Source organism: Argopecten irradians, chromosome 16 (assembly GCF_041381155.1).
Source record: "Argopecten irradians isolate NY chromosome 16, Ai_NY, whole genome shotgun sequence".
Lineage (NCBI taxonomy): Eukaryota > Metazoa > Mollusca > Bivalvia > Pectinida > Pectinidae > Argopecten > Argopecten irradians.
This window is the reverse complement of record NC_091149.1, coordinates 14,518,760-14,544,671: the sequence shown is the minus strand read 5'-3', so window position 1 is coordinate 14,544,671 and position 25,912 is coordinate 14,518,760. Positions and strand designations below refer to the sequence as shown.

Here is a 25,912-nt window from a genome sequence, read left to right as displayed (position 1 = left end):
CGTACAAATCACTACACATATTGGATTATTTGGTCCTGATATGTATTTGTCGTTCTATTGTGGTCATTTTGATACCACATTTGTCTACTTTAGTTGAAAAATATCAGTGTTATGACTATTCTTCATTTTTTAGTGAAATTCGAGATGGTGGCCATCTTGATGACGTCATAACCGGAACCTATACAATGTTAACATTGGTTTTTGTTGTTGTTGTTGTTTAAACTTATTGATAAGTGGTCAAAAAACTTATTAGAAATAATAGATTGTTGTTGGGAAACATTTTTGCTGCGTCAAACAAAATATGAAAAAGCTTTAAATCCGATTTTTTCATTTCCTGTGTAGAAATCACTACATATATTGGATTTTTTGGTCCTGATATGTATTTGTTGTTCTATTGTGGTCATTTTGATACCTCATTTGTCTACTTCGGTTGAAAAATGTTAATGTTATGACTATTTTTCAATTTTTAGTGAAATTCGAGATGGCGGCCATCTTGATGACGTCATAACCGGAAGTTCATCCCAACTTATGCAATGTTAACATTTGGATTTGTGATCAGTGGGTCATAAGGGTTCAGAAAAATATTGGTTCGGAGGTTTGGGGGGGGGGTGCATGTGGGACCCTCCTAGCCCATGGCCTATATATAAGTCACGGTTCTTACGATGTGTGTCATTTGACTCCAGCAGTACTCAGTCAAACGTACTGAACTTACAATTCTGCGTTTGAGTTCTACATCCACATATCTACATATCACAAACAATATACGACCTAGGAAATGCCAAAAAAATCATCATTACATTTCTAGTAAAAGTACAATTACTGGTATATATCTTTGAATTAGTAAACAATGTTTTACAGACAATACAGTTACGACAGTCAGGTTGTACAAACGTTTGATTGGTAATTTATAGTTATTGATACTTCACTTTGGTATTTTCTGCGTACATCTGCCGAAAAGTCGCCATGGTACATATGAAACATATGGTACATATGAAAAAAGAGCGGAATGGTGTGTTTTGTTAATAGTATTAATAACGGTCTCTGTGACTCAGCTGACGGAGCATGCTTCCTAAATTCAGTCATTTTTTGAATCGGGGACCTGCGTTCGATTTCTGATCCCGTATACCGACATGAACCATGTGCATTTTCCCCCTGTTCTTCTAACATACCGTAGTTTTCATAAAGTACATATGAATGAATAGAATAGTTGGTATTTAAAAAGTAGAACCTGTGTCATTAAGGTGAACATTGTTACATGTTGATAGTCACATGTGTCATTAAGGTGAACATTGTTTACATGTTGATAGTCACATACCACATCGTTCTACATGCGGGACTCCATTCGTTGTTTCATTCCTCTTGCCCTACATGAAGTAGAGTGGACCCTGTGCTTTGAAGGTAGGAATGACGTCACATCCGCTATGGCGATCATCAAAACTACAATGACGATAATGGCGATACCGATCGTCCCGATGCCTGCAGCAGAGCTCCTGTCGTCGGAGGCAGATATCTTCTTAGCTTTGTACGTCGACAATGCTGTCTTGTTAACGCTCAGTTGGGACTTCAGTTGCTTTATCTTTTTGTTTAGTTCAGCGAGTTTTGTTGGACTTAAATCTTTTAGGCTTGTTATATTTCCCCACAGGACAGATTTACACGGGCATGAACTCAGACATTCTGCAAATAGGAAGAGGAAATGATATGTGTAGTGATCTTATGATGGTAGGTTATAAAACAAATTTATGTTTATGCAATTTAGTCTTTTTCTGTTAAAAAGACATAATGGATAGTGTATTTGTTGAGCCACTCGCCTTTCACCTGTTTAGCCGGGGTTCATTCCCAGGCACAGACATGGACATGTCAATGGCCAACTGACGGGCACTGGTGCTTGTCATTCTAATACACTTCCGATATTACATCCGGGTAATCGAAAGTGAAATACATACCTCATTTAACTTCTTACTCAACATAAAATTGAGTTCCTTTTAAAGGGATGAAATGCGTACCTACCATGAATCCAAACAAATTGTTTGTCCATGCATACCATAGGACACCAGATATCTTTGATATCTTAACATTTGTGATAACAATTATGGCGTTTTGTTTAAGAAGTGTCTACTATGTGGTGAGGCATCAATTGTGACGTCAGAATTTTGCGAAGGAAAGGGTTTTTTGTCTGAAAATAATCTCACGTTACGTTCGCAAATGCAGGACGTCATAAAAAAAAAAAAAATTACCTTGTTCTACGGACGTGTTGGGGAATGATGCCGTCCTATCCAAAGACGGGCGATTAGTTGATATGGTAGTTGCCATTGTCTCGGGTAAACCAGACACGGATTGATCCGTAATGGTTGTATCTGAAAAATGTGACGTTTCATAGCAATAAATATCAATCTGTTATATTCTAATCCTCTCTCTTATTTCGCGTCATACTTAATGTAGAACTGTAACAATATTTCACTTAAACGTTCTATTTGTACTAAATCCGATTGGGATACAGTGGTTTTACCATTGTAATATTTTTGTTGGTATAACATGCCCTGGAGTGCTTTTCATTGGCTGCATCGGACATGACATCGAATATGACGTCATTACTATCATTTATTATAAATGTATAACGATATTAACATAGCTTTAAAACCTTGAGATCTTATTTTTGTAGGTCTCAAATCACAACGTTATATCTTACAAGAAGACCACACACTACGTGGTATGTGAGTTTATATAGAAAACCAGGCAATATTTCTTGGCAGATGTGTACTTGGTAAACATATACCCCCTAAAACTTGATCCGATGTCGGTTCACTTGTCGTTGCTATGCTGCTGATCGTCGTATCGGATAGAGTGACCGACCCGAGAGAAACGGGGCAAATGCCGACGGCGGTGTAGATGTTTCAGAAGACGTTGTCATGTCGCTAGTACTACCAGTTGAGACTGATGTTGTGTTCAGTGTAGCCGATGTTGAAATCACTACAACGCAGAAATAGTATATATTTATTTTGTTTATACTTACATTGTTGGTGCATCTTCACTACGTATGGTTACCAAACACAGTAATGCTGATGATGTATAATTTCAAGTCGTTTATTTTGACGTCAGTATCACTGTGAGTTGGTCGCAACTGTCGTCATGGCGACACAGGAGACGGCTGTTGAAATGGCTGCTTCGTTCTTGACGGACATAACATTTCTACTCGACTGACTGACATTTATAAAAGAATGGATTCCAACAGCACCAAATTTGATCTTCATCTAATATTAACATGCATATTATACACTTCATTAGTATTTTCGGATGACGTGACTGGAATCCACTGCAGATTAGCATGTGGTGCCTAACAGAACACAGTCACAGTGAGGACTAAAGATGTGATTCAGCCGAAACTACCCATGTGTTAGGATACTTTTTTTGAGGTTCACTTTTTATCCATGGTTTTCATTTTAGTCATTTCGAGTACACTCACAATAGTCGCTTATTTATATAACTGAATAATGTATATAGATATAAGAAAACTCCTTCAAATATGATATTCTTAAACTGAAATACCTGCGCATTCTATTGAAGCCTGCGGCCAGACTCCATCCCAACAGACAATCTTGATAGGACTTGTCCCAGAAATCAGACTCGTCCCGGGAGCACATTTGTAGGTCCGATAAGGTCTGCCATTTATCGTTGTCCCAGAGATTACCGCAACGTTCGCTGGGTCGACAGGATCACCACAAGGAACTATTAGAAAATGATAGAATAACTGAGAAGTACCAAGAGACATCTGAAATATCTTTGATATATATCGATACGTGGAATAATTTGTCGATATTTCCTTACGTCACAATACACACATTTTTATTAAGAGAAAAAGTGCTTATATAGAACCAGAGTCGAATAATAACTGCCATAAATAGGTATGCCTGCAACACTCAATCGATTTTGTAAATTGGTGTATACGTTAACATGATCAAATTTTTGAAAATAGTTAATTATAAAAAGTCCACTTTTTGTAGAGCGCATCAGAGGATCAATTTCTACTATGACACATTTTATTCAATGAAGTAAAATACAACTTTTATCATATTCTTAAGAAGTAGTCCTCCGATGTGCACGAACCGAAACATGAGAAAAACTTAGCTGACAAAATATCTTATGTTGATACCAGATAGACTGCGTAAGGATTTTAAATCACAATAGCTGTATATAATAGTCCTGTAAAGCCCATGCGGTTGTTATAGACAAGAACTATTTTGTCATGAAATACATTTATATTGTAAATTATGTTTAATACCAGATAAGTTAATAATTACATGCACGAGTATTCTTAGTTATTCTTTCCTTACAAAGATGTCCTATTTTATATGCATGTTCTAAATCTGAACGTATAACCTGTCCAATGTATACAAATAAAATATTCCTGCATACAATGTTTGCCTCGAGGATTGCCATACAATCATACGGAGGTGTTGCTAGAGAGTATCTTCTATAATCAAGACACGTTTTTATTTCGACATTTTTTCTATGCATTTGGTATGTAACCTACTTACTTTCACATGTGATGCTTGCCAATGACCAGGTCCCATTGCTTTGACAGTGTGACGTAGCAGGGTCCGAGCCCGATACCAAACTAGTCCCTGAGGAGCAGTTATAAGTCCGTAAGGACCCCACAATAGTCCCGGTACCGTCCCTCACCGTATTAACGATATCTGGGGGCTCGTTACACGTTGCTATTCAAAAAGAAATGATCAAGGCTTTCCTGATCCATTTTTTCATTGTACATACATATTGTAAACCTCAAAAATTTCGCGTTTTCATTATTTTCAACATGCCGATGAGGGGTTCTTATTCATACTTGTGCATTATTGCATACGTTATAATAGCATTATAATAATAATTGACTTTATTTAAACTTGATTGTATGTAACACTCGTATTACACTTGGTAAAGCGTATATAATTATTCGCGAAACATTTAAAATAACAAATAAATAATTTAAATTACGCTGACATTTATATCTCACGAAGATAAAGTGATTGCCAGTATAAATAGTAGAAGACAACATGGGAAGAAATATTCGAATTCATACGGACGATGTACATGTAGAAAGGTAATTATGAAACTGTATTATTTCACTGTACAATTAATTAAACATTAAATCAAGCTAAAACCTCTTTCTCATTGGATAACGAATTTACGCATAGAGCAATGATCATGGTCAAAGTTGACTTTGGTCAGGGTGAAGAAAATTTAATATCTTACCAAATCGTCCTTGAATGACAAAGTAATCGGCGACATCGTAAGGTAAATCTGTAGATATCAAAATGAAAAAACCCAAACAAACCTTTTAAACAATTGTCATACAGGGGAAGAAAATATCAAATATAAATAATACAAATGTCTCTTATTTTACACATCTTTGGCCTGTCGGCAAACCTCAGGCACATGGAAGCAAAAGTCAGCTATGTCGAGAAGGACTTTACATCACAGAAAACGTAAAAAAATATGTATCATGTTTAAATTAAATGTTAACATTTAAAATTAGATACAAAATTGAATATCAGATTTGACTACAGTTAAATCAAAGTCACTGTAGGTCACCGGGTTAATTTTTCTTCCAGGGTTATTTAAAGATATATATTAACGACTTCATATTACGGATTTTAAGTTTTTTTTCTATAAATAATATTTTCTCCTTGTAACTTCACTTAACATATAAAGAAGATGCTCGTAATATCTTCATACCTTCAGTAGGAAATATTTAATTCATAACTATATCGATAAGCAATCTGATTGAAATACAGATCCTTATAACCACTCCGTTCAATAGAGGATCTGACAATATCCCGTTAAGGGTCATGTTCGGATGACCTTTATACCACGTGTAATTCAGATCAAATGCATATTCTGCACGTTGCTATATCAATTGACAACGCTATTTCGCCCCAACATATATATACGATTAGCTTTGTTGTGCTCTTTGGGCGAGATGACTACATACACGGAAATAATTCTGACAGATTTTCAAACTATTTCGTCCCCTGAAATTCACTGTCAAAATTTTGCCAGCGGCAATTTGATTGGCCATTTGCAAAGGTCACCTGGACATGACCCCTAATGGGATTTTCTCAGATCCTCTTATCCAACGTAGTGATAATATGGATCTGTATTTTAATCAGATTGCTCAAATAAGCTGGGTTTGTAACAATAAAACAAAATATCGTTATTTCAAAAGTAATTCTGGACCTAATTTTAGTGAAAAATTGCATCAAAATAGTCATGTTTTTTTCTTCTGAAAAAATGATCTCAAGAAAAATCGATTTTTTAGAATTTCTATGAAGATTGACCTATTTGCAATAAGAAAAGCCAATAAGAACTATACCTCTCTGAACTTTTTTTTTATGACCGATTTAAATAATACCTCTTAAATTTTGGCCTGAAAACGTTTAAAATAGGGAAATCCGTAGCACTTTTCAACATTTGATGTTATTCATTTACCATTGTTAGTTTTCTATATTTATGATATTATTGGAGCATACAAAATAACATAATTAATATATTTTGATGATTTTATTTATGTTTTATAAGATAAGTTTGCAAACTACATGTAGGCCTGACCTAAAACTTTCAAAAAGAGTCGTATTCAGCAGGAAATATATAAGCTTTTCTGAGACAAATATTTTGCTCTGTGTGATACTGTATCAAAATGAATTATTTTACGTAGTAGCATCTTTCAAATCATAAGTAAAGATTTAAAAAAATGAAAATATGTTCCAGCAATTGTTATTCCGTATATTGTTTGTCCGTATCCGGACGAAAATTAGTATACCGGTATGTTACGATTCGTACTTATCGAAGTTCAAAACTCGAATGTTTGCATTTAAAACATCGCCAACTTCCTTCAGCATTGATATACTGTGGGATTTAATATCAATCCTGCAAAAACATAGATACATAGCATGACGGTCATTCTTATGTTCAGTTACTATGCCTAACTGATGCGAAGTTTTTCATTTTGGATCCCCGTCATGTGATTGTTTAGCGACCATTATGATTCTTGGAATTTACTTCATGCACGAATCTTAAAAATTATACTATATTTACCGATGAGCACACAGTTCACACCTTTATATTGGTACGTCAAGTGAACACACGGAAAGCTGGCAGACGAACTATTTGCGGATATCGAAAGCGAGTTGTAGTAGGTGGGTACGGAGAAATAAAATATGTTTGCCGGGATCCGGAAAGCGATGTTACAAACGTAAGGGACGGTCTACGTTAATATAGATGCTCGGCTTAAATAAGTCGTTTACTTAAGTACTTCATTTAATAAGTGCCCCATTTACAATGCCGCGCCGTTTTCTTACATTATCTATTTTCAACTTATTTGTGAACACATGCATTCGTAATCACGGGTTGTTACCGAAGATCGTATATTAATATAAACTCTTTATTGATAAACACGCTGAAGCTCTTCCGCGAACATTCGTATCCCGCTACAATTAAGTGATTGACAATAGCTACCATACTGTACTTACAAGAATACGTAATATTGATCCTCAAGTCGGTAATGAAGCCGTTTCCGTATGGTTGTATGTCAATGTATAAGAATTCCATATCGAAATTAGACTCAAAAGACCATTGATCCTGAAAAAGGCAAACATATTGAATTAGGCATCAGTTGCCCATGTCACTTTTCACGTTTTACATCCCCACAACAATAAAAAAGGATTGGGTTTGTTATAATGAATTAAGGTTGTCCGTATGTAGAAATAGTCATTAATCAACTGCTATTCCTTTACCACTGGAAGGATTTCGAAACCTGGTAGCAAATGGTCTATTCTGAAACAATATTTAAGAAATAATCTGTTACCAGATTGGACAAACAGTTGATATGAAGCTCATGTGTAAGGAGGATAAATATAATGGCGCCTGTTAGGCCGCCATGAATTTCATCTTTCTGGCGGATGTGATGTATATCAACTCTATGTCCAATATAGTATCAGTTTATTAGTTATATTTCGGTCACGGTCATTCAAATTCAAAACTATACATATATTTCCTTTGAAATTCCCACTTGTGCTAGTGTTGACGTCACCAAGTTCAATAAACGGAACAGCCATAGCATCAGCTTCTGTATATAGTTCAACACAAAACGGTTTGAAACAAGCGAACATATGAAAATTATGCGAAGGTTATTTTTTTTAATACATGCTTTTAGGTCAAAATGATAATACTTTTACATTGCATAGACCGCACAACTTTAAAACCACTTTCTAAATTATTCGACCGTTATGTATAGGCTTAAGTATACATTGTATACAATGTCATTGACGCGGCGAAAAACAATACAGGGAAATAATCGTCCTTTGTAAGCATGCCACCATTGGATAGCATTACCATATGTATAGGTTCTTGTCACGTTTATTTTGCTGGCTAAGTTAACGTTAAAGATCCCGGATTCGGTCTTAAAGGGGCGAGCGCTAACCCTAAGATCATGAGTAATGTTGTGGCAGTGAGACACAGAAGAAAATGTTAACCTAAGTATAGTGATGTCCGGAATCCAAACTAGTCAAACCAATAGCATTGCTAAATGAAAAGAAAGATACACAGGTAAATCTTAAGCTATTGTGTAATTCCAACGCACTCGCCGTACGGAGCAGCTTGACCTTGTTAAGGACTTTCTAAATTAGGCTACATTTAAAAATTGATTTCCGCAATTTGTTCTGAACTTTTCATTATGATCTCTAGTTTTATTGTACTAGTTAAAGATGCTCCACCGCCGACAAATGGTATTTTGTACTGACAAAAACATTAGCAGACGATTTAGTATTTTTCTTCAGTTACAAAAGTTACTTACTTTACACCATTACAACCATTGAAAAGTTTGAGCTTCTAATTTTACTTCAATCAAGTTAAAAAATGAAAAAATAACTAATTGCATCACAAAAATATTCCGTGGCACTATATCCTATATGGAATGAAGTACTGATTGCGCATGCACCAAAAGCAAATTAAATTATTTTTATATTATTTTTGTGTTAATTAGACATATATATACACGAATAAACACCAATTGTTGTTCAAATAATGAATATTATGCTCTGTCGGCGGTTGCGCATCATTAAGAGACTTTTAAATACTAAATTCAAATTTCAACTTAATACCATGAAAGGCAATAACTACCAAGTACGTGCTGACTATGACATTTAAATGTCAAAAAACACTGCATCATTGTGCTTCACCTGTACTAATCGTTCCATTGTATCTCCATCTTTCAGACCTAGATATATTATGAAAGAAATTGGGTCCACTTGCAAAGTTGCCAACCGTATGTTCTTGACGATAACACCGTCGGCCATCTCGAAAAATGTTTTAGAAAGTTCACCGTGATGACCAACTCTATGTATCTTGCGAACTATTTTGTGGTTGTGAGAACTAATTCTTTCTTGAGTGACAGCAAGCGAGTCCGTCTCGTCGGCATCGATTCTCGACTGATACGTATGCAAGTGAAGGTTGGAAACAATTTCTGAAAAAAATATATATTATCGATAAAATATCAGTTCTATTATAGAGTGCCTTCTTTGATCAAATGTTGTGATTAAAATGGTTTGTCATTGTAAGAAAATATCAGAATGCCAAGTGAAGTTCATCATTGAAGGCCGAACATACACAAATACCGCGAATATGGTACTGTATTTAATTTTCAATGTTGCAGGTGTATCATATCGCGATTTACTGTGTTGGCGTTATTCGTGGGGGCTTATTTTCTCGAATTTATCTTAGTAACCTTTGCAAGCGTTATTGAGACGACTAGCTATAATATGTAAAACCATGGCTTTGGTAAACTTCGCAAATTTGGGTGGTCCTGCGAATTTACCGGAATAATGCCAATCGCGAAATTCAGCACATATACATGGACAGTATTGAAGAATCCTTCATGGTAACAAAGTGGTCAAGTTGGGTGTTATCAGAATATAGTAAAACCAGCTAAGCTGCCACCTCCAATAAACGGCCAACTGTCATAAGCGGTCAGTTAAAGGTCTCCATGGTGTATATCACTATATATTTAAATAAAATAATTAAGTGATCGTCTGTCTTACGCGACCAGCGGCGAACCAAATCTAAATTACGAAAATTGTATATTTTTATTGTTTATTTTCAACTTTTTTTCCTTTTGTATACAGATTGTGAATGTACATGCTACTTACCAAAATACATTTGAACTCTTTATTTGTCTTATGGTTAGACTGCGTCTGGTTTTAGCAGCCACATGTCATAAAATATTTTGTGGATTTCTTGAGTGATTTCTTTAAAAAGTTTGGCTATACATCAGTAGCTCTCGACTTAATCACAATTAAGTAAATTGAATGCAACGAATTAGATAGCCTGCATTGACACGCACATAAAAACGTCCAAACAATATAAAATCGAATCATTGCATAGTTATCACCCTAGTTTTACAATCGTTGCGGTAGAAATGTTTATTAAATACATAACAAGGGAAAATGTTATTTTGTTAGATAAAAAATGTTGCACTGTTGGACTTTTTACTTTCATTAAAATTCTGCAAACATATTCACATCCGAACTTTATGCCAATTGCAAGTACGAATGAATTAATTTATTTCTGGTGCATAGAGCGAAATCTAACACACACCGATAGAGCGAAATCTAAAACACACCGAACTGTTTGAAAGCTTATACAGAGCCAATAACCTTGACGGAATTAAGCAAAAAGGAATCTTTTGACCAGCATTCTATCTTACCGTTAATGGCTCCGATGTTCCGGGTGTGTGATGTTAACAGAAGACTGTCTCTTCCCGAAACATCCCGAGTGTCCACTATAAGTGCCATGCCTCCTTTAACTACTGTTTCTACCCCATTCACAGTAATAGTCGATTCATAGTTATATCTAAACATACTCCATTTCCTGTACAAAAATATGACCTATTGTTGTTAGTTGTTCTAACGAAGACAACATGCCTCCTTCGTTTATAAACGTATTCTATAAATAACAGTCAATTGTCTCTCACATCTATTTAATTATCAAACAAGTGAATCATTAGGCCTTAATCAACGCTCACCTGGTGGATTAAGATAATAATATATAACTAAAACGTATGTCAAAAATATACAATAGCATATAGTTTTTTTTCTATTAAAAAGTAATAATTTTCAACATAGCATGGTGAGGTATGTTTTTTTAAAACTATTACTTGTTTGTTTAGAGGGTAACCTTAGGCAAGTATTTACTGTATTTTTTATTTACAATTTAGTCTTGGTGGAACACTTAACCTTCAAAACAGTCAATTGTCTATCATATTTCTTTTTTATGATTAAACACGTGACTTAATAGGCCTTAAACGCTTACCAGGTAAATTAAGTAAATATTAAAACTTATGTAAAAGTGTAAAATAACATAAACTTTGAACAATGTACTGAATTAACACTGTCTCACTGATTATTGACATTCTATAAAAAAACAAATATGAAGTATATACAGTAAGTATAAATTTCAATTCTACATGATGTATTCTTAAGGATGCTCCATCGCTGACAAACGGTATTTTTTTCATTATCATAACAAGAGCAGACAGTTAAGTATTTTTCTTCAGTTGCAAAATTTACTTACTTTACATCATTACAACCATTTACAAGATTGAGCTTCTAATTCTACTTCAAGATGAAAAATATTAATATAAAATAAAAAAATACTTAATTGCATCCCGAAAAAATTCCTAGTACTATATATGTCCTTTATCGAATGAAGTACTGAATGCGCATGTAACTAAAGCAAAATTAGTTATTTTATATTATTGTTTGTGTTTATTAGACATATATACACACGATTAACATAATATACACATTATATACACATAATTTTTAACAAGGAGCCGCAAAGCGTTAAAATGTATGCAAGTATTGTAAAACTGGAAAAAAAATAAATAACATAAGGTAACAAAAGTAAATTGTAATTTGGTATTTTTGACCGAGTTTCCATGGAAACAGATAAAATAAAAAAAAAATGATGGTCCGCAACAACAAAAGGCACAACTACGGTATTTGTCTGATATATACAGAAAGTTTCATGTAGTTGCGTTGAACGGTTTTGGAGTTATAGCCCCGAGACAAAAAGAAATAGTAATTTGGTATTTTTGACTAAGTTTCCACGATAACGGAAACATTCTTAAAATAGAAGGTCCGCAATAGCAAAATGTACAACCAGGGCACTTTTATGATGTAAACAGACAGGAGCTACATTGAACGGTTTTGGAGTTATTGCCCGGAAAAAAAGGATCTCGGACGGACGAACGGACACTAAAATAATACCCCTGCTAAGGTGTTTCGCGGGAGATAACAATAAAGATTATGAAACTTGGTGTAAAATTTGATAATTTCCATTTAATGTTACAACAAGTACCAAACAGTGGTTCCAATATAGATTAATCCATCATATTTTGGCAGCAAATTCATTTTTTGAGTAGTTATCTCCCCTCTTTGTGTACTCTGTACTACTGAGCCTGGAACTATTACACACATATTATGGGAGTGTGAGGAAAAGCAGGGATTACTTAAAAGTTTTGACATATTATGACAAGCGGAATTAAATCCATTTTCTGTTAATAAAAACTCATTTCCATAGTAATATAGTCGAAAATGAAACCATTATCATTATAAGGCAATACATTTACATAATGAAATGTTTACACAGTTCATTAAGCACCAACGCCCCTATCAACACAATTAAAAAGAAAATTATTATAGAGAAAAAGGAAAAAAAACTAATCAAGTTGTAATTGCATTTTGTCACACTTTTACGTTATTAACTTAATTATAATAATTTTTTTTACCAATCCCCTCGCAGCTCCCTCAATCCCCCACCGCACAAAGCCGATTTTTTTTAATTACACCATACAGTTTTCAATTTAAAATATTGTTCCTCTGTCACCATCCTACCTAGACCTTTTCAACTTTTCTTCATATTTCTTTTACTTTTACGCCACCAGTCAGATACGATCAGTGGAAAGAAGAAGTCGAATAGTGATGGATTATGGACGCTGCAGTATGACATATATTTAAACAGCTCGAATACACTGTAGAACAATTTTTCACCCTGAGTACCTTGCTTTAAAAATACGTTTTCACTGTTTTAATGTAAATAACTCCTTTATCATAATGAACTGCCCAAACTCTTAAATTGATGAATTAAATCGTGTCATTAGTGATAATTGTATTACGGTACTGGATACTAACGACTGATCTTGATATGGTGATTCCATCACTCTCGTATATCTGTGTGGGTCCGACACATATTCCTCTCTCATCCAGTCGTAAAAACTGCTGGAGGCAACCGTGGAGGTGTTAAAGAGGATTGACTGCAAGACGTGTACTTCTTCATCCCTGTACCTGACTGCCTGGACTTCTAGCTGTAATGAGAGATTATTCAAGGATAACAATTTCTCCAAGGATTATGAACTTAATATGAAGATATAATATTACATCCTGTTTTTGTGATATCGAAAGCCGAATATTCACGCTTTGAATTTGAAGGTTCATTTAAGGTCATAGAGTCTCCCCTGTGTGCAATGTACTATGTATATCAATGTCTTTATGTTCCCATGCATAGGTTACGTCCACCATGAAATTCATACACGCAACACACAGCATGCAAAATATACCCTCCTTACCTCACCAATTCTGTTAATAAGACGGTAATTGAATAATAAAAAAACCCAATAAAGATAAGTAACGTTATCTTGTGAGCAGAAATTTATAATTGTCATTCTATCCCTGTTGATCATTGAACGACTTAACGGAGTGGGATGATACAATTTGATTAAAATACATATCTTATAACAACTTCAAAAAAGATATGCACCATCCCACGAGAGGTCATCGAATGGCCTTATACCACCTATACATCAGATCAAATGCATTTTCTACTCTACACCTGCTGATCATTGAATCACTAAACGGAGTGGGATGACATGATGATTGGTTGTCCCAATGGAATTACAAAGATTTGGTGTATCTATAGTTTACGTCATTGAGGTTCTGCTATCAAGATACTGAACAAAATTGAAACATCGACATTGCTCGAAACAAATAAACACTCAAGCATGCATTTCATCTCCAGCAGGAGATACATTCATGCGGAAGCCGTGAATGTGACGCAATAATATCAATAGCAAACGGCTGTAATATGATGATGATCGTTACCATTTGAAATCTGAACGCGGTGCAAGATGAATAGACACGAGCAATATAGTATATTATCATATTTCATGCCAGAAGCATTAAAAAGCATCAGAAACTATGTATGATTCTCAAAGATATCTAGATTATATGTTAAAAGGGCATGATCTCGATTATTACAAGGCGCTATACAACGAATATACCACAGGCTCCCTAAACATACAGGCATTTATACATCAAGACCTATTGCACACATGAGCAGCTCTCTTTAAATGGCCTTGGCTGTTTATAAGTCTTTATACCAAAACAAGCGGCTCAATTTTCTGAACGGGCAATTGACAACCTTGGCAATGATTAATTAAATATGGAGGAATGGTGGCATTCCTTGGAATTGGATCAACCCGGAATGCATTAACACTTTGTCGAAACAATGTAACAATGTCAGGATTATTTCAGGCAAGTTTCAGTTTAATTGCACTTGTAGAACTGGAACTGAAGTTTCAAACATGAAACGTTTCGGACAGGGAGAAGGTGCACGACGTCGGACGAAGCAGTGTTTTTGTGCGAATTTTGACACACCGAACATAGGCTGCACACAGCAATTTTACCAGCTGTCGATTACTTCACAAGCAATGAGCGCCAAAGTATACATTAATAGTGATCAGCAACTCGATTTGTTCAACCGAAACACTTGTATTACTTCAAAAAGATATTGTTGTGTCGTTGCAACCAGGTCTATTTGGAAATCATATTTTACCTTGCATTAATTGCGAAAAAATGAAAAAGATATCTGGGTATTCTTTTTTCACAAATGTAACTTATGACCACTGTAAACAACTATCATGGTGCGAATTATATGGAACGATACCTGATAGATTATGTAACTTTCACCTTTAAGGTATAGCTCCCCATTAAATAAACAATAATCTTACCATATCAGGTCTGATGGTATCCCAAGTGCTAATTCGCTCGGACACAAAGGGTGTAGTCTCGGTTACGTTTACAATCCATTGTTCAGTTGTTGAGTTCTCGTTTGGGATTGGTCTGTTCCTTCCAAATATCCAACGGAGACATAGAGGCGTTTCCTGTCACGTTAACAATCAATAACGGCTCCCAGACATCTATTTGTGAACAAATACAATACACTCTACTGTTACATGTATCTTAAACATTTTGGTAATTCGAAACTATCTATCGTTGAAAACTAGACGCGGAAAAATCAATCTGATTAAAATACAGATCCATATTATCACTACGTTGGATAAGAGAACGGAGTGGTTATAAGGATCTGTATTTTAATCAGATTGCGGAAAAATATAAAATAGATATGTTAACAGGAGGTACAGATAAAGATGTCAGACAAGCTGATACTGATATTGTCACATACAGTACATGGTAATCCATGTTGTATACAAAACTATTTTATCTAAAGACAATATAAATCAATTCTTTTAGGAAAAAAATCCGGCATAATCGTGCTGTTTCTCCTAGTAAAAAAACCAGTACGGTAAAATCAAAATGGCTTAACATTTTTACAATAATTATATTTTCTATTTCTTAAAAACAAATTTGAATTTTTAACAGATCCTAAATTTCTGGAGATGCCAGATAAATGACTAGAGAACTTTTCAAATGGAGAAATATCGCGCTTTGCCGGCATTAAGAAAACTGGGCGACTGGTTTCTCGTTGTTAGTATTATGTGACCGGGTGGGGTTTGTTGCTTGGTGTGTTAGGTGTCGTTTCCGTGATACAACACTATAAATAGGACAAGAAATCCATAGTACAAGAAGACACAAAACGGATATACCGCAGTCTTCCAAAACAGTCCATAAACTATACACACTGCATACATGGAAGGCCGTCCTCACATGACCCTAGCTGTATAACGGACATACATCTATCAAACAAACAAAGCTGTTAAAACCAATCTTAATGATAAATATTCAAAATTGCTAAACTATTCCTATTGCGAATATCTCGGACCACTATTTTCTTTCTGCACCCTTTGCAATTTGTTTACTTTAGAGTATAAATATTTTTTTTATTATTATGTCTTTTAATATTCGAGATTCCTTGGAAATTTCATTAAAATGGTTTTTATACTAAAACGTCTAAGTATGATCTTTACCATCATTAGATCAGGCTTTCAAATATTTTAGGTACGTTATCACTTCATAATTAAATTATTACTTGTTCTGCATCTTTACTACTTACACATCTGAACGCACAACAGGCATGATGCAAGCATGTTCCAAAACAGAAGGCTACTAAGCATATCTATATATACTTGCTACGTGGATTCCAGCCTTCTTCTTAGAAGAAAATGGCGAAAGGAAAAACATATTCTACCTTTATAAGCCAAACGAAAATTTTAAATACCTTTTTATTGTTTAACTTATCTCCAACTTTGCCTAGGGAATAATAAGGTTAGATCCGATACGTGGTTTTATGAGTCGCCTTATCATATTTGACTAGCGCTTTTTTCTATTGATTAAGATATGTGTCTGTCATCTAATATATATTTCAATACGTTTATGTCCCAAGTGACATTAGCACATAACAACATAAAACAATTGATATTTTTATATATGTACAATTTTGAATTGTAGGCTATATTTGGTTTTAAATACTGTTCCACTATTATTTATTCACATATCTAGGAAAAAACCTACCATAATCTCATGTCTATCTATAGTTATAAACATCTTGAAGAGTGTTACGAGTCTTAAGGGGTAATTGTGTAACCTTATGTAAAATAATTGATGAGGTTGTGTGTTTTTTGGTTGATACTATCACGTACAAAAACTTTCTAACGCCTCCCTCGACACTGTCATGCATTTGGCCTTGAGAACAGAGTGCTAGTCTATGTTGGGAAGGCTGATATACGCCATAATCTGAACAAGTGGTAGCTTCTTGTATTGCTAATCGTGCGGCATGAAGAGAAAAAGGCTGGCTTGACCATTTTCAGGGTAATGTGAAAGGAATGTACTTGTTCGACGTCTGGTGGTGTGTTTCAATGTGATAGTACTATAAAAGGGGCGAAAATACCATTATAACAAGGAACCACAACGCTAATACATTGTATATGGCATTTTCTGAAATCATAGAGATATTTTGTAAAGAGGTAGGAAATTGTATACATAACTCGCTGTCATTGGACTTAATAAAACGATGGGCCTTATAACCAATTAACGTTTAAAACACTTCTTTTCGTTTTATAACGTGTAGTATTTAATACTACGACAGTGAAGTGATACATATCTCCAGGCAGGCTTTTACGTATTAAGTTATTGTTTACTTTGTAAGAGCGTATTGCGTAAACAATGCGAGACAAAATTTTACGAGATTCCAAATATTCTCCATTATCAGGGCCCGGTTTCATGAATATTCCTTAACTTTAAGAAATGTCTTTACTTATATTTCCCCATAGAAAAGCATTGTTAAAGTTGAGGAGAAAAATTAATTGTTGGAGCCTACCTTAAATATGTAATGCTTTTCTATGGATAATTTCATTTTCATTAAGGGATACCTCAAAATGAATGATTGTGAAACTGGGTCCAGGCATACGAACTGGTTGTACTTAGTGTTTTCTGTCAAACCAAATGCAAACAACGTTCAATATGCAAAAACCCGTATCACTAAAACTGATAAACAGATAAAATGATATATAATAAAATTGATAAATCGTATATGGCTAAATGTTACTTTGGGATCAGATTGTCTTTTTTCTATTTGTCTTTAACTGTTAAACCAACAACCAAATACAAACAACTATGTCCCCGATCATCATGCAAACACCCGTATCATTAAAACTGCGGTTTAAACAATTATAATATTATGTAGCGATAAAGTAAGCAGAACCAAATTCCCCGGTTATGATACATTTCAGTAAAGCTGTGAATTAAAGCGACAATAATCCATACATCTGTTTGTTTGTTTGATTAAATTATCGTCATATTATTAGTTAGGGTAATGTAAGGACGGCTTCCCATTAATGCGGTGCAAAATACATCAAAATGTTGCGTAAGGTTTTTTATAAGTCGTATTTTTGTAAACTTGTAGTTAATGACCTATACAGAGGGCATGATCTACATAAAGGCAGTGGGACGACTGGTTCGCCCGTTGTCAGTATAATGTGACCGTGTGGGATGTGTTGCTTGGTGTCTTCGGTGGCATGCTTCAGTGATATAGCACTATAAAAAGGGCAACAGTTCCACTATACAAGAAGACACTACATGAGTATATCGCAGTCTCCCAAGACACGCACCTCGCACAACATACACGCAACACACAGCATACATGGGAGGACGTCCTTACATGACCATAGCTGTTAATAGGACGCTTATTGATTTGAAACAGACAAAAAATGATCTACATAGATATATTTTTAGTACGTATGCTGCACAGTTAAGGTTCATTTCAGACCAATCCAATGTTTCATATATACTATTAAAGGAACAATCGAAGTTTATTGATCTGCGTGTGTCTTTTGACTTCCAGATTAAAAAAAAAAATGAAATAGAACAAATATACTGTGTCAATAATTGTCAATAGAAGGCTAAAATCAGATTAAAATCTAGATACTTTTTACTACCTCCCATAAGGGATCTGGTATCAAATCGTTACATTATGGGTCATGTTCTGGTGACATCTATACACATTGTATTGTAGTCTACATATATTGCATCTCACTATCGTGCCAGCATACATGTTTTAGATACAATTTTGCTTTGAACGAAATGACTGCGCACACAAAAAAAAAACAAAAAAAAAAATCTGACATATACTGCAGACCATTTAGTCCCCCCCGGTAATTTGGAGGTAGTCATTTATTTGGTGATTGCTCGTCAGAAATTGACCACTTATGGGGTATCTATGAAATTAATTTAGAATAAGGACCTGTGTTTTAACCTGATCTAAAGACATACATATTTCGCTATGATCAAGTAGCACACCTTCGCTAGCCACGGGTATTCAGTCCGATGCTCTCCCTGAAACCCTTGTCCAATCTCGCGTCGAAATAGCAGTTTCCGCATTGCGTTACATGCTGGATCACACGCAGATGCGCCCCGTTACATGTTATCCATCAATTGAATAGTAACATAATTCATCATTTTGGAGTTTGTAGTGCTAAAGATAAAAAAGACGAAAGCTTCTCCACAGGTTTGTGAACCACAGTGCTTGTGTGAGTATTTTAATATCATATTAACTGCCAGGGTCAAGTAAACGCGGCTTACCGTGTAAGTAGTGTGTGTGTGAAGTGCGAGGTGTGTGTAATGGGAAACTGCGGTATGTTCGTGTTGTGTCTTCTTGTACCAAATTGTTAAACATTTTATACTATTAAAACAGCTAAATATTAGTTAGCTATTGTGAGACTTAATTAAAGCTCAAATCAAATTTTAACCAGGCAGGTAGCCATTTAGAAATAAGGTGCAGTTTGCACTGAATAATCCCTGAATTATAAAGGTGTTCCTATTCAAAACTGATAAATTTGTTCTCGGGTAAAAATTCTATTCTATCCTGTTCTCCATAAACACTCTAAACACACATTTCGAAAGTTCATTTTTTATTTAGTTGGTTGTTACTTACATACAAATGTATATATTTACATTAAGTCACTGGTTCAGAATTGATAGTATAAACCCTGCTGATTTCATGTAAATTCATTGCTTTATTGATTGAGTATGTAAAGCGCAATTTGCAGCCACGCGGACGAATTTATGATGGTCCACATCGGAAATTGTTGGTGTTTTCAGTACCGATCGACTGTATATTCGTTTTGTACCTCTTTTAATATAATTAAACCTATGTTAAAACATGATTAAAGTGAATAGTACGGCAAGGGAAGGTTAAAGTGGTAATTTTGCATATTATAAGTATAATTTCGTATGAAATAGCAAAAAATAATTCCTCATCAATATCGCTCTACATGCCAAGAGATCCAATTTATATGATAGAAATCCTAAAACATTCTCCTGGCTGGCTATGTCCGCGTTGACATTTTCACGCAGCCTCGCTTTCAAAGAGTTACGCAAACTATTTAGAATTGTGCTAAATCAACACGGGAACTTTCCATAATTTTAAAGGTCAATACTGGACAATGTAAGCAGAACTTGACCGGCGTTTTGATTAATAAGGACTTTCGGAAGACCAATGAACGCATTAAGACTGGTTTCCTGTATCCGACAAATCACTAAAAATACAGTTTTTGGAAAGCATTATGCCAAACAGTTATGTTGTAGAAGCGGATCTTAAACATTTGACTGCATATGGCTACCGTAGTATATTGCTTATAATGGGAGCTTTGATAACAAAAGAACCCATTTGTTTGTTTGTTTGATTACATTAACGTTCCATTACCGGCCAGGATCATGTAAAGGATCCCATGTATGCGGTGGTTTGTGTCTGTATTCGATATCAATATAAAAACTTAAACAAACACTTACTTTAATTAGTGATTTTACTAGTATATACATTGAAACATATAAATGAAACCGTACTGTAGTACCATGATTTAACCCCTTAACTCCCAAGAATTTATAGCAGAGTTCTCGAAAATCTGACATTTTCTTTCAAAGTGATTTTTCACCCTTTTGCAGCAATATTTTTGGTAATCAACCCATATATATTTAGAAACTTCAGATCACAACCTTTTCAAATTTTGTAAGAAAAATGGTGTTTTCACATTAATTACGTTACCATAGCAACCGAAATTTGGGACTTTTACAAAAAAGTTAAAGTTTCTTACATTTATAACTCTTAAGACAATGAAAGTTATTTAGATGTCAATTTATCAACCTAACAATCAAGTATATTATTGCAGAAACGTTAAAAATTTTATCGAATGCCATAATTTCAATTTAATTTTGAATATTACCATGGTTACCAACAAAATTAAAAACCGATGATTTTTGAAAATGCTTAAATTAGTGTTTCACATGGCTTGCTTCATCTAGAGAAAGTTTGTTCTATATTTAACAGGCTTGGTGATCTTTTACCTTTCATATTGATTTCAAAAGAGAACGTGATCAGAATTGGTATCAAATCCATTAATCTTTTGCGTAAAAAATGTTACCATGGAAACCAAAATATATACTACGGAAAAATGCGATTTTACACTGATAGAACCATTTTCACGGGCTTCCAGTTGACTAAAATATCGAAAAAAATGTAATCAGTGATCAATCTACATCCGCATCCCGAGTCCTGGACTCACAGAATTTTAAAAGGACCCATGAAATTTCTGGGAATGGGTATCTGTAACACTGTGGGACCCATTGTTTTCACAAAAACCATTGAAAAGGACCCACGAAAAATAATCGTAGATTGAACACTGGTAATGTGTTGCAAAATCGTTTGTTTGACATGTTACTGTTTATAATATTAAATATTTATATTCATACTCAGATCATTTCAATTTTTTGGAACGCCAAAAACCAACATTATAACCTGTATGTCATTGTAGCAAGCTGGCTTACAAATATTTATCAAGATGTTTAGATGATATATCTAAATATATATTTGTACACAATAAAAAATGCAATGCGGTACTCTCATAGTATACTGTAGTAATTTGTTACTTACCAACATTGTATAATGCCAGTTTCTTTAGTTTATCCACACAAAAGTATCAGTATCCATCAAGATAATAAATGAATACAGAGTAAAAGACAAGCAGACAAAGCCTTGACAAAATTTGTGTATTCTACATGTATATGTACTCATAATAATTTGCATATTATTTTTTTAAAGACAAAAACGCATATACATATTCTATATTTGATAGAAATACAAACCATCTCTATTAATCATTTATTATCTGTGTGTTCTATGTCCAGTTCTATATTGCTTGGTTACCAAAAAGACAACCTTATATATATATATATATATATATTATGGTAGAAGCCCTCACTTTTTCCCAGATATACATCTATATACATTTGCAAAAAAAATGCATCGTACATATATGTGTATATGTGATGTATACCTTGTCCATATTGTAGATACCATGTAATGTAGTCACTAAAACTGTCTATATTGTTAGGCTTTTTTTAATAAACTTTTTTGTCTATATATTTGGCAAAATAAAAAAGAAGCCTTATTATAATAATATAGGCAGGTTTAGCGGACTACATGTAATGCACATACTTGTGTGTTATTGACTCTTGACCATATTGTAGATACACTGCATACACTGTGTACATACATGTACATACATGTGTATTTGATATGTCTTGGCCATACTGCTGAACATTGTTTTCTGACATATGCTCTTTTTACAAATGATTTGCTAAAGATAAAAAAAATGTATTATTTCAACAAGAAACAATTCAAAAATCATATATGATTATTTCAATAAAGAAAGCAGAAAGACATGATGAAAATGCTGAGTCTCATTACAGGGTTATGTTAAATACATCTAACCCCTTTCCAATTTGTGTAACATACATGTACATTTTTTAGTCTAATCTTTTTCTGCACAGATATCAATAGTATCTCTATCACAGAGCATAATATTTTACATTTGTGTCAATTGTTGCATGAAGAACTTTGCAGGCAAAACATGTTTATACATTTTGTATCTCTGCTCAACTTGCCCTGTCACTTCCCATCAGAAAACCATAATTTGGATTACATGTAAATGCATATGCAGTATAAAGAAGATGATGTATAAGATTCAGTTGACTTATTTGTATTATCAGACAACCTGCATTTTTAATGTTTTTAGTGCAAATAGTACATTGCATGTGTCAATCTTTGATTTGAGATTAAGAGCAGAATTTTTATTGATACTGAATCTATCTGTACTATACATGATGTACATATATGTATAGGTATGTATATGAAAGGTGTCATTATTCTAAATGATTGTATCTCTGCAACTTTCACTACATAAGTTAACATGATCTATCCAAATTGGAACACTTTTTGAAGAATTGTAAAAGAAATGTAGAACTTTGTGTTTGTGTCAGGATCCCCCTAAAATTTCAAAACATAGATTCCTTTGTTTTCATTTCATATGTTTTGTTTACATGTCAATAGACTATTTTTGCTAAACTGTACTGGATTAATTAGTTGACCTCCTCCTGGAGGACATTTCTAGTTTGTATTTGAAGAACAAATTCATTACAGTAAAATTTGAAGAATCATATTTACAAAAAATGATCTGGATATTAAATATCATTATAGATTATCTAATATATTTTGTCATTGACACTTGAATTGTTTGTTTCCATTACTTGTAATCAGTAATTTTCTAAATATCAAACAAAATGTATATATTTAAAATAAAGATAAGATATCATAGTCAGTATTTGAAGTTAATCTAGTATTCCAATCCACAAAATATGTATGGGTATATATATCGTATCAATGTTTTTTTTTTATATTTACACGGCATGTACATGTAGCTTATGTATATATGTGTTTAGTTCTATTGGTATTGATACAAATTAATATTTACGATGAGGTTACGGCATATTAGGTACAATGTATGTTTCGTATTTTTGTGTTCAGGAAACTTCGCATCGTGTCCGGCATAGTTACACGCATGCACATTGTATATGTGTCACGTACGTACAGTGTACGTACAGTAGATCTACATGTATATCGGCTGATAACACAACCATGTTAATTAGGTCCTCAGTGATTATGACAGTGTCACTCATAAGATGTCCTAGTCAATCAATACTAACAATTTAGCTATAAACATGCGGGCCACCATAGAAAATAATCGGCGTCGGACACGTGTGCTTCAATACATGTAACTTTTAGAAATGAAAGTCCGGGGTTTGTTTGTTTGTTTGTTTGATTTATTTACGTCCTATTAACAGCTATGGTCATGTAAGGACGGCCTCCCATGTATGAATTAATTTATTTTTTGAATACAGTCAAAGAAATCACTGTAAACATGTTTCTTGACATTTTTGCGTAAGGGTTAAGAGTTTTTTAACTGCAAAATTGAGGACCATTATCCGTATGTTCTGGTAAAGTCGCCGATCGGTTTCGCACAGGTGCTTGTGAAACCGATCAACGTCAAGTCATGGGACTGAGCAATTTTCCGTGGATGCATCTGTTGATTTATGGAGCCGTTGTATTGTTAATATGGTATGTTATGAATGATAAATTTGTGTATATTGTTCAGTATTTTTCTGACTTTCATCGTATCTATAAGTTATGCCAGATTGGTGAGAAAAAATGGTTAAAACTGACCACATATTGCTATGTATCGCGTAAAACCACACATCACACGTACTTTTTAGATGAAATCTTTGTTTTTGAAAAAAATGTTTGTAGATATTGCAAGATAAATACAAAACATAGATTCCTTTGTTTTCATTTCATATGTTTTTTGTTTACATGTCAATAGACTATTTTTGCTAAACTGTACTGGATTAATTAGTTGACCTCCTCCTGGAGGACATTTCTAGTTTGTATTTGAAGAACAAATTCATTACAGTAAAATTTGAAGAATCATATTTACAAAAAATGATCTGGATATTAAATATCATTATAGATTATCTAATATATTTTGTCATTGACACTTGAATTGTTTGTTTCCATTACTTGTAATCAGTAATTTTCTAAATATCAAACAAAATGTATATATTTAAAATAAAGATAAGATATCATAGTCAGTATTTGAAGTTAATCTAGTATTCAATCCACAAAATATGTATGGGTATATATATCGTATCAATGTTGTTTTTTTTCATATATTTACACGGCATGTACATGTAGCTTATGTATATATGTGTTTCGTTCTATTGGTATTGATACAAATTAATATTTACGATGAGGTTACGGCATATTAGGTACAATGTATGTTTCGTATTTTTGTGTTCAGGAAACTTCGCATCGTGTCCGGCATAGTTACACGCATGCACATTGTACATGTGTCACGTACGTACAGTGTACGTACAGTAGATCTACATGTATATCGGCTGATAACACAACCATGTTAATTAGGTCCTCAGTGATTATGACAGTGTCACTCATAAGATGTCCTAGTCAATCAATACTAACAATTTAGCTATAAACATGCGGGCCACCATAGAAAATAATCGGCGTCGGACACGTGTGCTTCAATACATGTAACTTTTAGAAATGAAAGTCCGGGGAAATCCCCGTTTGATTTAAATAGTTTATTAACTGTCGTCGGTCAAGTAAGGATTTGCTGAATTAATTTATTTTTTGAATACAGTCAAAGAAATCACTGTAAACATGTTTCTTGACATTTTTGCGTAAGGGTTTAGAGTTTTTTAACTGCAAAATTGAGGACCATTATCCGTATGTTCTGGTAAAATCGCCGATCGGTTTCGCATAGATGCTTGTGAAACCGATCAACGTCAAGTCGTGGGACTGAGCAATTTTCCGTGGATGCATCTGTTGATTTATGGAGCCGTTGTATTGTTAATATGGTATGTTATGAATGATAAATTTGTGTATATTGTTCAGTATTTTTCTGACATTCATCGTATCTATAAGTTATGCCAGATTGGTGAGAAAAAATGGTTAAAACTGACCACATATTGCTATGTATCGCGTAAAACCACACATCACACGTACTTTTTAGATGAAATCTTTGTTTTTGAAAAAAATGTTTGTAGATATTGCAAGATAAAAATAAAATTGGGATACTAAGTTATCAACAGTATGAAGTTCAAGCATTATTTTTCAGTACTTTTTGATTAGCAAGGGATTCCATATCGGGTCCGTGCACTGAATGTTA

The 25,912-nt window shown here is 34.0% G+C and overlaps 1 protein-coding gene across 1 annotated transcript; it reads right to left on the bottom strand.

Moving 5' to 3' along the window:
* Window positions 1-1,324: 1,324 nt before the first annotated feature.
* LOC138310021 (uncharacterized) lies at window positions 1,325-2,310 on the bottom strand. Its single transcript, XM_069251173.1, has 2 exons — window positions 2,235-2,310; window positions 1,325-1,674 (listed from the first exon to the last, which is right to left on the bottom strand). Exons 1-2 carry the CDS (start codon window positions 2,308-2,310, stop codon window positions 1,325-1,327), a joined length of 426 nt encoding a protein of 141 aa, XP_069107274.1.
* Window positions 2,311-25,912: the final 23,602 nt, after the last annotated feature.

What these genes read in the sequence shown, in the direction of transcription:
- LOC138310021 (XM_069251173.1), bottom strand. Translation starts at nt 2,310, where the DNA reads ATGGCAACTACCATATCAACTAATCGCCCGTCTTTGGATAGGACGGCA. An exon ending in CAACACGTCCGTAGAACAAG is followed by an intron (nt 1,675 to 2,234) that starts GTAATTTTTTTT and finishes TCCTATTTGCAG; the next exon opens with AATGTCTGAGTTCATGCCCG.